The sequence below is a fragment of the Panthera onca genome, chromosome C1, assembly GCF_046562875.1.
Source record: "Panthera onca isolate mPanOnc1 chromosome C1, mPanOnc1 haplotype 2, whole genome shotgun sequence".
NCBI lineage: Eukaryota > Metazoa > Chordata > Mammalia > Carnivora > Felidae > Panthera > Panthera onca.
In genome coordinates this window covers 3,105,069-3,118,823 of record NC_138346.1, presented here as the reverse complement: position 1 = coordinate 3,118,823, position 13,755 = coordinate 3,105,069, and the positions used below count along the sequence as shown (strand labels likewise).

The 13,755-nt window shown below is 59.8% G+C and overlaps 1 protein-coding gene across 5 annotated transcripts in view; it reads right to left on the bottom strand.

The window, feature by feature from the left end:
* PER2 (period circadian regulator 2) overlaps nucleotides 1-13,755 on the bottom strand; it is a 39,530-nt gene that overhangs the window by 6,434 nt on the left and 19,341 nt on the right. For all 5 annotated transcript variants that reach the window (XM_060624302.3, XM_060624303.3, XM_060624299.3 and 2 more), the window contains exons 9-20: nucleotides 13,434-13,512; nucleotides 11,019-11,125; nucleotides 10,314-10,467; nucleotides 9,924-10,032; nucleotides 9,021-9,146; nucleotides 8,512-8,599; nucleotides 6,823-6,982; nucleotides 6,609-6,733; nucleotides 5,621-5,785; nucleotides 4,235-4,474; nucleotides 1,536-2,347; nucleotides 168-345 (exon numbers count right to left, since the gene is read on the bottom strand). In XM_060624302.3, the coding sequence (XP_060480285.3) occupies nucleotides 168-345; nucleotides 1,536-2,347; nucleotides 4,235-4,474; nucleotides 5,621-5,785; nucleotides 6,609-6,733; nucleotides 6,823-6,982; nucleotides 8,512-8,599; nucleotides 9,021-9,146; nucleotides 9,924-10,032; nucleotides 10,314-10,467; nucleotides 11,019-11,125; nucleotides 13,434-13,512 (2,343 nt within the window). The remainder of the gene's footprint in view (nucleotides 1-167; nucleotides 346-1,535; nucleotides 2,348-4,234; nucleotides 4,475-5,620; nucleotides 5,786-6,608; nucleotides 6,734-6,822; nucleotides 6,983-8,511; nucleotides 8,600-9,020; nucleotides 9,147-9,923; nucleotides 10,033-10,313; nucleotides 10,468-11,018; nucleotides 11,126-13,433; nucleotides 13,513-13,755) is intronic.

Genomic DNA, 13,755 nt, shown 5'->3' with positions numbered 1-13,755 from the left:
TGCCTGTCGGGACCTGGTCCGCACCCGCTACCGTGGCCTGAGGTCGGGAAAAGCTGAGGATGCCCTCAGGTACATCAAGAGACCATCTTCCAAAAAAGCCCTGAATTGAGGCAACTAAAACACGTCCACTCCCGCGGGACTCGGGTGCTCCCAGGTCACCAACGTACCTGCTCCGCTGCCAGACGTATCGCAGCCCAGCGAGCTGGAGCCCAGGGAATCGGAGGCCCCGCTCCCAGACAGGGCCGACCCGGTGGCCGAGCACAGGTCTTCGTGCAGCAAGAGGTCAAGCAGGCCGCTGGACGTGGAGAGGGCATCGCTGTTTGGCGCATCTGTGGGCTCCTCGCGCTTCAGGAACAGGGAGAAGATGGCGCGGTCAGGATGGACCGGGTGGGGCTGGGGAGCTGCAGGGCACTGTGTGCACAGGCCAACCAGGGACACCAGGGACGCGGCAGAGCGGGGTCCCCAGATCGCTGGCCCTTCCTTCACATGCCAACGAAGAAGGCCCAGTGAATGCGTCCCGCAGCTACTGGGACTACAGCAGCATGCTCGCCAGTGGTCTATGAATGCCGTCTAATCAACCTTAGTTTGGGGACAGTCACACCAAAGACAGCAGTTCCAGGATCCTTGAGGGAAAAGCTCCCGCTTGGCCTTCCACCAGTGCAGACTGGGGAGCGGGGAACTGCCTCAGCAGCACCGGGTGGCTGCTCCTCGCCGTGGGTGGGGCTCTGGCCTGGGGGCGGGGCCTTGGGACCGAGGGAGAGGCGTGGCCTGGCAGCAGCCGGACCCTTCCGTCCTCAGAACCAGAACAGGAGGCCAGGACCCCAGAAACAGGAATTGGGAGGGCAGGGACACACTGGGGAAGTTAGTCTGTGCTCATGAGGTTGTGCGTCCTCCTCCGGGGGCCCCGTGCAGCTCCCCCTCGGGGCGCCCGTGGACTGCGCGGCCTCGCTAACACTGCCACACGCCTAAGCTCATTCAGAACACAGAAGCGGTTCTTTGGAGACACAATTGCAATTTCATTAATCGAGTAAGAACGGCACACTGGCGTCCCTTAGGACTTGGGAGGAAGGGAACCGACCGCCTGGTTCCAGAGCTCTGTCCTCCGCCTCTACGTCCACCCAGGGTGCCTCCGCTGCCAGCTTCCCTGCCCCCCCCCCCCCGACGAGCCTTCGTTCTGGCAGTTAGGCTGACTGTGCTTTATCATCGGACTTTGGTTTAGAATCTCCAGGCGGCTCGTAGCCAGGCATGAAGTCACATGCGGCTATTCGGACCCTGCCTGTGCCGTCCATCAATCCAGCCTCCTTCGTTGGGATCCCCAAACAATGAAGAGCTCCCACCGCTCTACTCTGATAGGGTCGCTTAACTGGAAGACGTTAATTTCTAGCATGAGTATTTGTGTCAAAACAAAGAGTTTGGCAGAAGCCACGGTGTCTAACCACTCCCATCTGGGAGGACACGGGCTTGCCCCACCCCTGCCGTGTTGCATGTGGTGCCCGCCTTAGAGAAGGAACATTGGGGGGGGGGGGGGTCCTTACAATTGGCGAAGGCTTTGGCTGCCAGTCCAAGGCCGTGCCAGGTTTGCAGTCTGGCCCTGCCCCCGTGGTCTCCGAGGACCCTGCCGTTGTTGCGGCCACGGCGCTGCCCTCAGGGGCCTCCTCCAGCTGTAGCAGGTTGAGCTGCAGAGGTGAGCTGCCCCGGGATTCGAAGAGCGGAGGGGAGGCTCTGCCCGTGGGCCCAGAGGCGGACGGCAGGGAGGCTGGGGTGGCTGCACGAGATGCCGGTGGCCCACATTCTGCCCGAGGACATGTGCACGGCTGTTTGGGGGATGAGGTCCGACCAGGGAGCTCAGGTTGCGAGGCAGGGATCATCTTGGGCAGGAAGTTAGGCTGGTCTGGGAAGAAGGCCTGGGGCAGGCCGGGGGTCACCGTAGGGAAGGAATAGTTGGGTAACACCAGTGCCATGACGGGGGCCAAGGGGACAGTGAACGGCGGGTGCTGAGTGTCCATGGGCACGGTGGGCACCGCGAAGCCGGCATGGGGAGCCACGGGTGTGGCCGCCACCGGCCCCGGCGTGGGCATGAGTCCTGGGGCTGGAAACACCGGGAGGGAGTAAGCTGGCATGGAGTCAGGGAAGGGTGTCGAGGGGCGGCTGGACTGGGATGTGTCCGACGGCGACCAGGCCGTGGCGTTCAGGCCCACCAGTGGGGGCCGGTGGGGCGCCAGCCCCCTAGACCCGGTGCTCTCGGAGGAATCTCGAGGCTTGGCCCGTTTGGACTTCAGTTTTCTGTTCTTCCCGGTTTTTTTCCAAGATGAGTCTATTCCAGAGGCATTTCTTAGTCCAGGGGTGGCTAAAATAATGGAAAAAAAAAAAAAACCCACCAGAGTTAAGATGTAAGTGTTTATGTGACTCCTCTGTGTTGGTTTTTGGAGACTTGTAGAAGTTTAGAAACGTGAGGGCACCTCCTAGTTCAGCAGTCTGGGGTTTCCAAATGTCAGCCTGGGGCCCACTGGGGCCTCCGTAAAGGTGTCCCCTGACCCTTGGTGAAGTGAAATAATCAGGGCAAAATACTCATGAAACCAGAGTCAACCAATTTAAGACTGCCCTTAACTACAAGATCACATGCCTGTTTCCTTCTGCTATTAAAAAGTCCCTTCTTTTGCAAAATCATAGTGATGAAAAGTAGTATTTAGAAGGTTTTATTTGGGCCAAAAGAAGTAAAAAGGCTGATGAATCTATGCTGTTCCCTGACACTGGTCTGTGAAACCTGAAGGATAGACCCACTGATCTCATCAAACCTTATTTTTGAATTTTACAAGTGTTATCACTACTGTTCCTTAAAACAAGAGATTTCCTGCTTCACCTGTCAAATAAAGCCCGGACTGCACCTGAGTGGAGGTCTATCAGGTGACCAGTGCTGCAGAGATGATGCTTTCTTTAGAAGGTGGGAGGTCTGTGCTGGTAACCGGAGGACCTTGGCACATCCCCACCCCACCCCGGGCCCCGACTGGTGCGCTAGCAGGACTTTGGGTCGGAGTGTCATGCCACGCCTGGGATGGGTCCCAGGAACCTCAGCGTCTCCTCTCGTGTCACCTAGGGTAATTTGGGACTTTTGCAGCGGGTATGCGGGGACACCTGTGCCAGGGTGTGGTCCACACCTTTGCTCCATGCTGAAGACAAACCAGCCAGTCTAAGGCAAAGTGGTAAGTGGGCAGAGGTTTTGGGATTCAGACTCTGTTTGATGTTCTTCCTATAGGAAATCTGTCCCCTGGTGGGACTAGTGGCTGAAGCACTGGGCTCCTGGGATAGCACATCAGGGTCTAGACAGGGCTGCTGTGGACAGCCGTATAGTCTGTGCACTGCAAAAAGTGGGCCAAGCGGGCAAGAGGGAGCTGGAACTCCGCACCAAGCCAGGCCCTCAGGGTGGGTCTGCCCACAGTGGGAGGTGACACCTTCTTCTCATTTCCACAGAGATTCTCTATGGCCTGGCAGTCACCCTGAGTCTGGGGAAGAAGGAGAAAAGGAACAGAGTAGAAGAGACACGATTCTAGACAGCATCAGCTACTTTACTTCTTATACATTCACCCTGGTGTGTCTGCCTAGAGATGGTGGGAGCTGGGAGCTTGTGGTGCACGTCTCCTGGGCCCACTAGCTCTGATCCCTGTGTCTGGCCCGGGGGGACCAGGGAAAGCGTGGTGTCTCTGATCAGTCCAGCCCTGTCTATCTGACTTCCCCCCACGCCTTTCAACCAGCCGCTGGCTCTCAACCCAAAAGGCAGCTTTCTGCACAACCAGGGGCTGTCCTCCGGCCCTGAGGCCAGACCAGCCAGGAGGACACGTCTCCCGAGGAGAATGGATGTCAGCCGGGGCTCCTCCCCGCTCACGAGCCTGACACCGAATGCCCCGTCAGTACTGCGGACAGGTGGGGTCCCCTGCCCCTCACAGCCACCCAGTGAGAATGTCTGACGTGGCATCCCTGCAACGGCCCCATCCCATGTTCCACGGGGGCCAGCCTGGCGCTGTCGCCGCTCTCGATGGCACTGTGCCCTCGGGGACCCGAGAGGACACCCGTTTCTACCGCAAGAGACTGCATCGCCTCCAAGTTCCAACACGTATGTCACAAACGCGGGGGTCCCAAACTGGGGGCATTTCACGCTTCGAAAGAAGCACTGGACCCCATTCCACCAAGAACATGAAGCTTTTAGAAATCCACCTCTAGGTCAGGTATCGCCACTTACTTCTTTCGCTCAGCTGCCCCTTGGATTTTTCTTGTAAGTAATAATGGCAACGAGACTGGAAGACGTGGAGTTTCCGCATCTCCTTGAACTTGAGCAGGAAGCTCTGCTCCTCCTTCTGGGTGTGGGCGGCCAGCACTTCCTTGGTGAGGCCCAGCGTCCGGAGGGGGTCCTTCTCCGCTCCCAGGCCGCAGGGCCGGCCATCCAGGGACTCGGGCCCGCTCGCAGCATCTTCCACCAGCTCTGTAACATGAGACGGCACCTCCGGTGTGCGAGGGCCCCGGGGGCTAAAACAATGGATAACCCACCCCACATCTCTGAAGAAGAGAAATCCTTCGTGAAGCTGAGATCCACGGTGAGCTCACTTAGCGCCCTGAGAAGGCTAACAACGCAAGACGCAAGTCCATGACGGAAGTCTCATTGCCTGGGGCGGCTCCAGGAGCAGACTTCTAAGCAAAGTGAAACGTGGGGCATCTCGGGGCTCAGCTCAACGTTGGAGACGCTCCTAGTCCCTGGCATTTAGAGCAGCACAGACAGAGCTAGCGCATGACCCCTATCCTGGTTCAGGCGTGACAGCCGTGACGGGACAGGGGCAGGTGGAACCCACTGACCGTCCGGAAAGAGGGGTTTGGACACCGACTCTCTTACCTGCACTGTTTCCTGTCTCTCTCTTCCCAGAAAAGAACAATTCTGGGTTTCATTTCACTCATGGGTGTTCTAAAGAAGCTAACTCAGTGCTGTACGACTTGTGCTGGCTCCTGTCCTCAAACAGGGGAGGGGGTGGGGACCCGAGGATCCCTACTCAGTCCCCCTGCCTCCCCCCTGCCCCCCACAGGCCCAGGCTGAGAACCACCTCAGCGTCTTCCCTGTTCATGCCTGAACAGACACCTGCCACCAGGTGGTGCCAGAGAGCAACGGGGACTCAGGCGCGGTGTGCGCCTCCCCCCCCCCCCCCCCCCCCTTAACCCCCCACCTGTTTTTCATGCTCCAGGATTTCCTGGGTCTCCGTTCCTGGGCAGTGCTAGGGTTCTTTTGCACTTGGACAAACTTAAAGAAAATTTTAGAAGGGCAGCCAAAAATTCAAATTTTTAGGGGCGCCTGAGTGGCTCAGCCAGTTGAATGTCTGGCTCTTGATTTCGGCTTGGGTCATGATCCCAGGGTCTTAAGATTGAGCCCGTGGTCAGGTTCCATCCTCGCTGAGCATGAAGCCTGCTTAGGATTCTCTCTCTCTCTCTCTCTCTCTCTCTCTCTCTGCCCCTCCCCTGCTCACACTCACTCTCTCAGAATAAACATTAAAAAAATAATTAAAAATTTTTTAATTAAAAAAACCCAATTTTTACCGTTAAAGTCAGAGAACCCTCGGCATCGTCCGAGAACCAAGAAGCATACCTAGCTCCGGCTGTGGCTTCTTGTCGCCCACGTGGACGATGGTGCTGCTGTAGCTGCACTGGCTGCTGAGGGACACCACGCTCTCCGCCTTGCCGGGCAGCGTCAGCGAGGTTAAGTGCGCGCTGACCTCCGCGTGGCTGTTCACCTCGGAGGGTGAGGCCGTCTCTTTGCGAGGCAGAAAGGACACAGACACAACCGTGCAATAAAAGCAGACCGTTCAGATAAGAACCAGCACTGTCTGTGCGACGCACCCACACCCACGGGCCCACCTGATCTGCACACGCCCGGCAGGTGACGGTCTGTCGGCAGGTATTTATTCCCGGGGCGAGAAGAGGAAATTCTGAAGTGGGCGGAATCACACCTCTCCCGTCCCGAGTCCTCTAAAAGGGGGCGGGCGGCCGGGCAGCCGCAGGTCCTCTGGGTCAGGCGCCTCTGCCCGGACCCCCTCCGCGGGCCGAGAGAGAGGCCGCACAGGCAGCCAGGGGCCTGCCCTCTGCTGAGCGCTCTGCCCGCAGCCCGGGCACAGACAGTCCCTCACAGTGTGACTGCCCAGCTCGTGCTCTTTCAGCAACGGGACACCCGGTTTCTGGCTCTCGGAATGACCACCGGCGACACTCACAGGGTCTGAGGGGCCTGGGACTTAACCTGGCTTGTAGGGCTGCAGCAACGTTCAGAGGCCGGTGCTCTGCTGAGACACCATGTTGCCCAAGAACGACCGTGTGACGTGCCCCCGGTCCTCCCGCTCCAGCAGCCCCGACAGGACCCTCGTCTCGAAGTCCCAGATCACCTTTACGTCTAGCTCGTGAGACGGCTGCTAACTTTGGAGCTACTTTGGTTACTGAAGAAACAGCCTCCACCCACAGACTGTGTCCTTGAAGCCCTCAGACTTGCCCTGGGAGGGAGGGGGGCTCCAGGCCTTCCGGGACACCTGATCCCACAGCGGGCATCCAAGTTACCACACCCCCCGCAGCTCGAACGGGCAAGACACCTGTGCCATGCGGCCCAAGACCGGCCACCGCCTTCCGCTTATCGCCGGCCTTCTGCGTCGCCACGTTCGCCGGGAACTCACACTTCCTCTTGAGAGTAGCGGCCTCACTGCAGCTCTCCAGGTACCTGCACGGGGGGCCGGGAAGGGCTTCATGTGACACGGGAGCCCCCAGAGCGCACGAACGACAGAGGGGGGGGGCCGAAAGGGGCCGCACCTGATGACGCCGTCCAGGCAGCTGATCTGCTGGTAGGAGCCAGCGGGCGGGCTCTTGCCACCCAGCTCCTCCGGGAAGCCGCCCGGGGGCAGGCTGGCGCCCGAGCTGTCCTTTTCCACGGGGACAGCTTTCATCTGAGCACAGGAACTACTCTGTGTCTCTGAAAGAAGGACCAGATAGCTCAGTTAATACCTGCTTCCCCCAAACAGTATTCTGTATGTTTACAAAGTCTCTTAATTCTGCCTACAAATGAGGCTCGGGGCTCAGAATATGATCCACAGACACAGAAATCCAGGGACAGCCAGATATTCAGGCAGCTCTGTGGGGGCAAGTGTCACTGTGCCACCCACAGAGGGAACCTAGAGGGAGCTGTCACCAGGGCCAAGGCCTGCTTCTCTCTGGGGCTCGGCGGCCCTCGGCCCGGGCTATCCCCAGGGTCAGGGACTCAGCAGTGGGGAAGGCCAGTTCTTACTTAAAGTCCTGAAGCTTCTAGGGCCAATTAGATTGCAGACGCTTTTTAGTTGCTCAATATCATTCCCTGTCTCTGGGAGGGTCAGTCCTTCCAAATATGACCCAGTGGGTGATAACAGTCGTAATGTCTCCAGTGCGGCTTACTGTGGACGTTTCTCGCCCTCACCACGCGCACCAAACCGCGTTCCCCTAAGGGCCCTCATGGGCAGAGCCACGCCCTGCCCTCTGTTGTGTCCCCAACACCCAGCACAAACCGCAGCATGCAGTCTGTCCGCTGGGGGCAAAGTGCACACCCACACGTCCCGAAGGCCAAAAATCCTGGCCGAAGGCCAGGTGTGGGCAGCCCAGGGAGGCTTCGTGGAGGAGGCGAGCCCTGAGTGCAAGGGAAGAGCAAGAACCCACGACGGGGAGAGGACTGCGGTGCATGTGTGTGCGTGTGCACGTACGTGCAGAGGAACAGCATGAGCCCAGGCACGAGGGCGCGGGGACACAACCTGGTGAGGCGGGCTCAGGCGGCGAGGGGGTGCGCGGGCAGCTCCCTGGGCCACTGGCTCCCCGTGAGAGGGAGGCCTTTGACCAAAGCTGGTGCTGTCCACTTCAGACACCGCGTTCACGGGTGTGAGCGCTGTGGGCTGGCCGGGCAGCCCGAGGGGGGCGAGGGCACCTGCTCACGTCGCTGGAAGAGCCGACCCCACGGCCAGTACGCAGAGCTAGAACGGGGCGACGGGGCAGAAACGCACGCCTTGGCCACATCCCAACAGGCCTGCAGGGAGCCAGGTGACCACACAACAGCCGGGGTCGGCGAAACTGAATGAGTGAAGGCCCACGCTGGCGGCACGCCACCGAGCGGGGCTGCCCAATGGGGAGGGGAGGCAGCACGCTGGAAGGGTAAATCCCTGCCACCTGGAGTTAACGTTAAACCAGGTTCCTCTTTCCGCCTCCCGCACTTAGAGTTTTGCCAGGGAGAGGCACCTGGGTGGCTCAGTTTAAGCGTGTGAATGCGGCTCAGGTCATGATCTCACAGCTCGTGGGTTCGAGCCCCGCGCCGGGCTCCGTGCTGACAGCTCAGAGCCTGGAGCCCGCTTCGGATTCTGTGTCTCCCTCTCTCTCTGCACCCCTGCCCTCTGCTCACGCTCTGTCTCTCTCCCTCTCTCAAAAATAAAATAAACATTAAAAAAAAAAAAGGTTTTACGAAGGAAACAGAGAATAATGCTCTACCTGTAGCACGTTTTTCCTTTTGTTCTCCAGAGTCACCAGGATAAGGACTTTTGCTTTTGATCCTGCCGTTAGCATTTTTACAAATTTCCTTGAGGAAAAACACAAGAACGCGTCACTCCCTCGAGGGGACCCTCTGGCATCGCAGCCTGTCCCCCACGGTGAGGTCAGAGAAGAGCTGACAACTCCCAGCAACGCAGAAGTAAGTTCTGAACGAGAAATCAGAGTGTGGCCGAGCTAGAGAAAACGAGCTTGATGGTCCCAAGAACACAAATCAAGGGACCCGGCAGGTTACGGTTTTGTTGCGTCTTCACTTCTGCTTGATTCGTCTGCTTTAAGGGATTTTCACCCAGACTTGAGCCACAGCTCTTGGACGCTTCCCCCCTTAGAGACTCGAGAGTGAGTCCCGAGCGAGCAGGTTCAGAGGGCAGGTGGCCGGGGCTGTGCGGGCTCCAGGGCTGCCGCGGGTCAGTCTACCCGGAGAGGGAGGGACACGGTGGATAGGGACTTACGGTCCGCCTCCGGCGGGAGTGCTTGTGGCCGTTGCTGTCGCTGGAGGACGTCTGGCTCATGAGGGGCTCGTGGGACCCGTTGCTACCCAGGCTCCCGTAGCCGCTGGAGCCGCTGTGGGGGACGGGCTGGGGAGACAGCAGACAGGAAGGCCTTGGACGTGGCTGGGGGACATGGCTGGCACTGCGGGTTCGGTGCCCCCCAACACGGCCGTCTCGCAGAGGCTGTGACCTGCCCTGGGGAGCAGGGCAAGGACAAGGTGGGGGCTGGGCTGCAACCCCGGGTCAGGCTGCGGGATGCATCCCCCGATCCCAGTCGCACACACTCCCTGAAAGAGGGACCATTCGACCCTGTCCCTCAGCTCCCTCATGGGCCAGTCTGGTTTCTACCCAGGGGTTTTAGGAACAAGAAGGGGCGTGCTGTGGTGTCGCCGCGGTCTGAGGAGACGGACAGGCAGAAGCTGCCTGGCTGGGGGGACTGGTGGCCACGCTAAGTTTTCTCGAGTGCTGCGTCTGTCCCCAGAACACGGAGAAGGCATTCTCTGGTCCCCCGGGGCCCAGCAGGTGACCCGCTCTCACCCGGTGCACCGGTGGGGGGCCATGCGTGGGCTAGCACCAGGGCCTGCGGGCCGACTCGGGGGCTGGGTGCCATCCTTCAGTGGCTCGCCCCGGGCTGCCGTTCAGGCACAGACGCCCCAACATGTACGGCTGGGGCTGCCCCCAACGGTGCAAACGGCAGGTGTGCCCAACTGTCCGGGGCCCAGACCAGGGGCACCGGGGCGCAGGGGGGAGCCGGATGCGGGGAGACGAGCCCGAGAGGGAGGGAGGGAGGGGCACCCCGGGTCTCCGAGCAGCCCTGGGCCACTTCCACAGGGGGACAGGAGGGCGCGCAGGCAATGCACCCACCTGTAGCAGCAGCCGGTGTATCTGCTCCGTGAGCTCCTGATCGCTGGGGTGGAGGCCCTTCTCTTCCACACACGACGGAGCCGAGAACACGTCTTCGTTCAAAGGGCCCCTGTGCCGCGTGAATCTGTCTGTTAGTTGGGCCCCATGCCGCACACCCCTGCCAGGCTTGCCTCCCCCCTGCAGACCCGTGGGCTGCCACCTGCCCACTCACGACCTCCTCCTTTCCACTCGCTGTTATGCCTGCGTGAGGTGTTCCCCTACCCCCCCGCCCCAGGAGCAAGGCGTGTGGTGGAAGGTGACTTGGGTCCTGGTCACCCGGTCCCGCCCCACGCGGTGTGCTGGTGGGGGAGCCAGGAACCCCGGGCCGCGCCGTGCACTGAGAGCACTCACACCCTGACTCTGTGTCTCCCGATGATGAAGGAGATTTTTCTGCTCCACGGGTTGATGAAGCTGGACCAGCTGGTGTCCAGGGTGACGTATTCGCCGTTCCGGGCGCGGAACCGGATGGGAGAAGAGTCGAAGGGCTGTCCGCCGGACTGCACGACTGGGGGAGGGGAAGGGTGCGGGCGTGAGGACGAGAGGCTGGCGCTCTCGGGAAGAGGGGAGGGAGAGGCGCTCCGTTCTGGAGTCACCTCGAAACTTGAGAGATGCCAACCTCCCCAACGCTACCGCTGTCGGCGCCCCGCCCCGCTTTAAACTGCAACAACGGACCGTTGCCAAAAGCGCCACCACGCATTTCGGCACACGCGTCTGTAGCCTTGACCGGCCCCCAGGGGGGCGCTCAGCGTCCCCCGTGTCTGCGAGGCCTGGGCTCAGTGGGGACCCGTGTCATCCACTCCCCTGGCCTGGTCAGCACCGGTGTCGCCACAGCTGAACCCGCACCCCTCCCCCCACCCGCCAGGGAGGCCAACCGTAAAGGCGGGATGGCCACGGTTCAGGCTGTGGGCCACAGAGGCCCCACGAGAGATGAGCGCTCCTGACCCACGGGACTAGGGCTCGGGCACGGCCGGGGCACCCGTCACACACACTGGCGGCCGGCCTGACCCATCTAGGCTGGGTGCTGACAGCGGGATTTACTGTGAAAAGGGGACCTACTCTTTTTGTGGATGGTAAGCATCAAAGGCCGGTCGCTGGGGTGAAGCCGCACGAGCAAGGGGGTCTCGATCAGGTCCTGAGGTAGGTAGCCCAGGAGGGGGACCGCCCTGCAAAGCAAGCACACACACGGGGGTCCCTGTGCAGCCCCCCTTCCCCAGCCCCAGCCTCATGGCTGCGCTTTGGGACACGGTCTGGAACACAGCCTCGAAGGGGGGGCCCTAGTTCATCTCTAAGGACCATCCTCCTCCTGGGGGGCAGGGAAGGGACAGACTCCAAATTCCCCAGAGAGCAAAGCTGGGGAACTGGGCTCACAGAGAACAGTCTTTCAGTTAATTGGCAAACAAAAGATGACAACATCCCCACAGGTCTGTGACAGGGAGCTAGGCCCTAGGAGGCCCAACGCATACAGGCCAAGTGCCCCAGCACGGGGCGGCGTCTTCACTCCTGAAAGAGTAAATCATGATAACGTTCTTGCTTTTTGTCTTTTAAGGTCTTTTCTTTCTTCATGTCATTTGTAAGTTTGGCCGGATGGGGCTGGGCATGGCTTCTTTTAAACAAGTTTTGCCTGCACGCCGGAAAACCCTGTTTGGCTCTTTTCCAGCTCAGGATGCTGTGCTTCGGTTACTTCGGCCACCGTGTCTGGTTCTGAGAAGGTGCCACACAGGCGGGGGGCCTTCGCTCTGGGCCACCGGGCTTCCTCCTGCAGCTTTTAGGATGAGGTTTTGGGGTGACCGTCTCGGTGCCCGTTCTGCCCCCACGGCCAGCATTCTCTGCCCACGCAGCCACTGTTCCCTCTTCTGAGCCGCAGTTCAGCCTCCCCACCCTGGAGACCAGCCTTCTCGCATCGAACTGATGTTTCCCCAACCTCTTCCGAGCGGATGCCCTCACGCGAAAGGGCCTTCTCCAAGCCGTTAGAGCCACGCCTGCCTGTTCCCCTCGAATGGAGCTTTCTCGTGGGCCCCGCGTTAGGATTCGATCTTCTCCTCCTGGTCTGACACACACTCTCCAGGCTTCATGTTTTCATTTGATAGGATGTACAGAATGTTCCTGGTGCCCTTCCAGGTCAAGGTTTGGCCAGGGGAGAGGAGGAGGAGGAGGAGGAAGGGGAAGAGGAGGAGGAAGAAGAGGGAGAGAGGGAGAAGAAAGAAGGGGAGGAGGAGAAGGGGGAGGAAGGAGGGAGAGGGTGGGGAGGAGCCCGGGCCACCGCCCGGGTGTCCTGTGCTCCGTGGGCTGGGCCGCCCGCAGGGCTCTGCTGAGGAAGGCCCTGTGCACCTGCTCACAACACCTGTACACGAGTGACAGCTGTGCTGGTTTGCAGGCAGGTGTTCTCAGACTCCTGGAAGAATAAAAATTATCCTGGGGCCGCTTTGTGAACACAGCTCCCACGGCCCCCACGCCGAGCCCTGTTGGATGGGGCTGGGTGGGGCCCAGGAACCTGCGCCTTGAAGCCTTGTGTCTCTGGTGATTCTGCCACAGGGGGAGAGCAGAGCAGCCCTGAGCCGCCCAGAGCTGAAGGCTGACGGTTCCCTGGCCCTGCGTCCAGGCCGGGTACCTGGTGTCTCCAGGTCAGGCGCAGGCAGCGGGGTGGGCTTGATCCTCGACAGCATCTGTGGAGGTCGCCTGGGCCGACTGAGAAAGCCCGGGGTGCTTCTGGGTCCACTTCCTGTGGGTCTTCCGAGGGGGGCTCTTCCCCATCACTGCCGGCAGCCAGCAGGATCTTCTGTCTTTGTGCAGGAGGGGCCGGGGGGAGGCGCTCCGTGGGCTTCGGCCCCAAGTCAGCCAACCCAGAACCCTCTGAGAAGGGCAGGGCTCCCGATTCCCACAGGCACCATGTGTTCCGGCCACAGCACCTTGAGTGGGACACAGAGCGAAGCTCCGGGCAGGAACGGAGGTGACCGCCGGCCCCCCGCCCCACCGCGGGGATCAGGCTGTGACACACACGCTGGTGTGTGGGACACATTTCTGCTGGGATCCTGCCAATGGCGTCTCTGGCTCCAATCCTAACCCGAGCACGCCGTCCCTGGCCATGCCGTGCTTTAGTCGTGTGCGATTTTGAAATGAGTTTAAATAGGATAATGAAGATAGACTCCATTAGAACGATGATCAGCTCCCCAGAATGCTCCATTTACACAACGTTCCTATCTCGGGAGGTTGTTAGTGCAATTCCACAATCGTTTCATTGCCTACAGTTCAACATCTTTGCGGATTACCTTCTCAAACCAACATGCAGCCTTAACTTTAGCTGCATAGCGTTCATGCCCAAAACATAAAAATTGACTGGGCTGTGTTGAGCTGCTATTAAGTAACCACCAAGATAATGATGAAACGCTAAACATCACGTGGTCGAGTCTGCCGACACGAAGGGCGCAACAGTGATTCCAAGACATGCAAAGGGCACCGCGCCAGGCGGCTTACCTTTCGTCCACATCCTGGAACAAGCAATTTGGTGTATGCGTGGTCGTAAAGATTCTCTTTTCAGGAGGAATTCGAGGGGCTGAAAGAAGAGAATTTTACACAAGTTTCTGATTCTAATACACACTTAGTGCAGTTACATTATAGCTACCGGAAAACGCCGTGTCGATTCACAGGATGTGTGGCGGAGGAAGGAATTAAGGGGACTCTGAACCACAGCCTGTCACATAGGGAGCAGAGCAGACCCTATGCTAGATGACCGCCAGCCAGCCTCAACTCCTCTGTGGGCAGGTTCAGTCTAGAAGGCCAAGGACCGCCACACTAA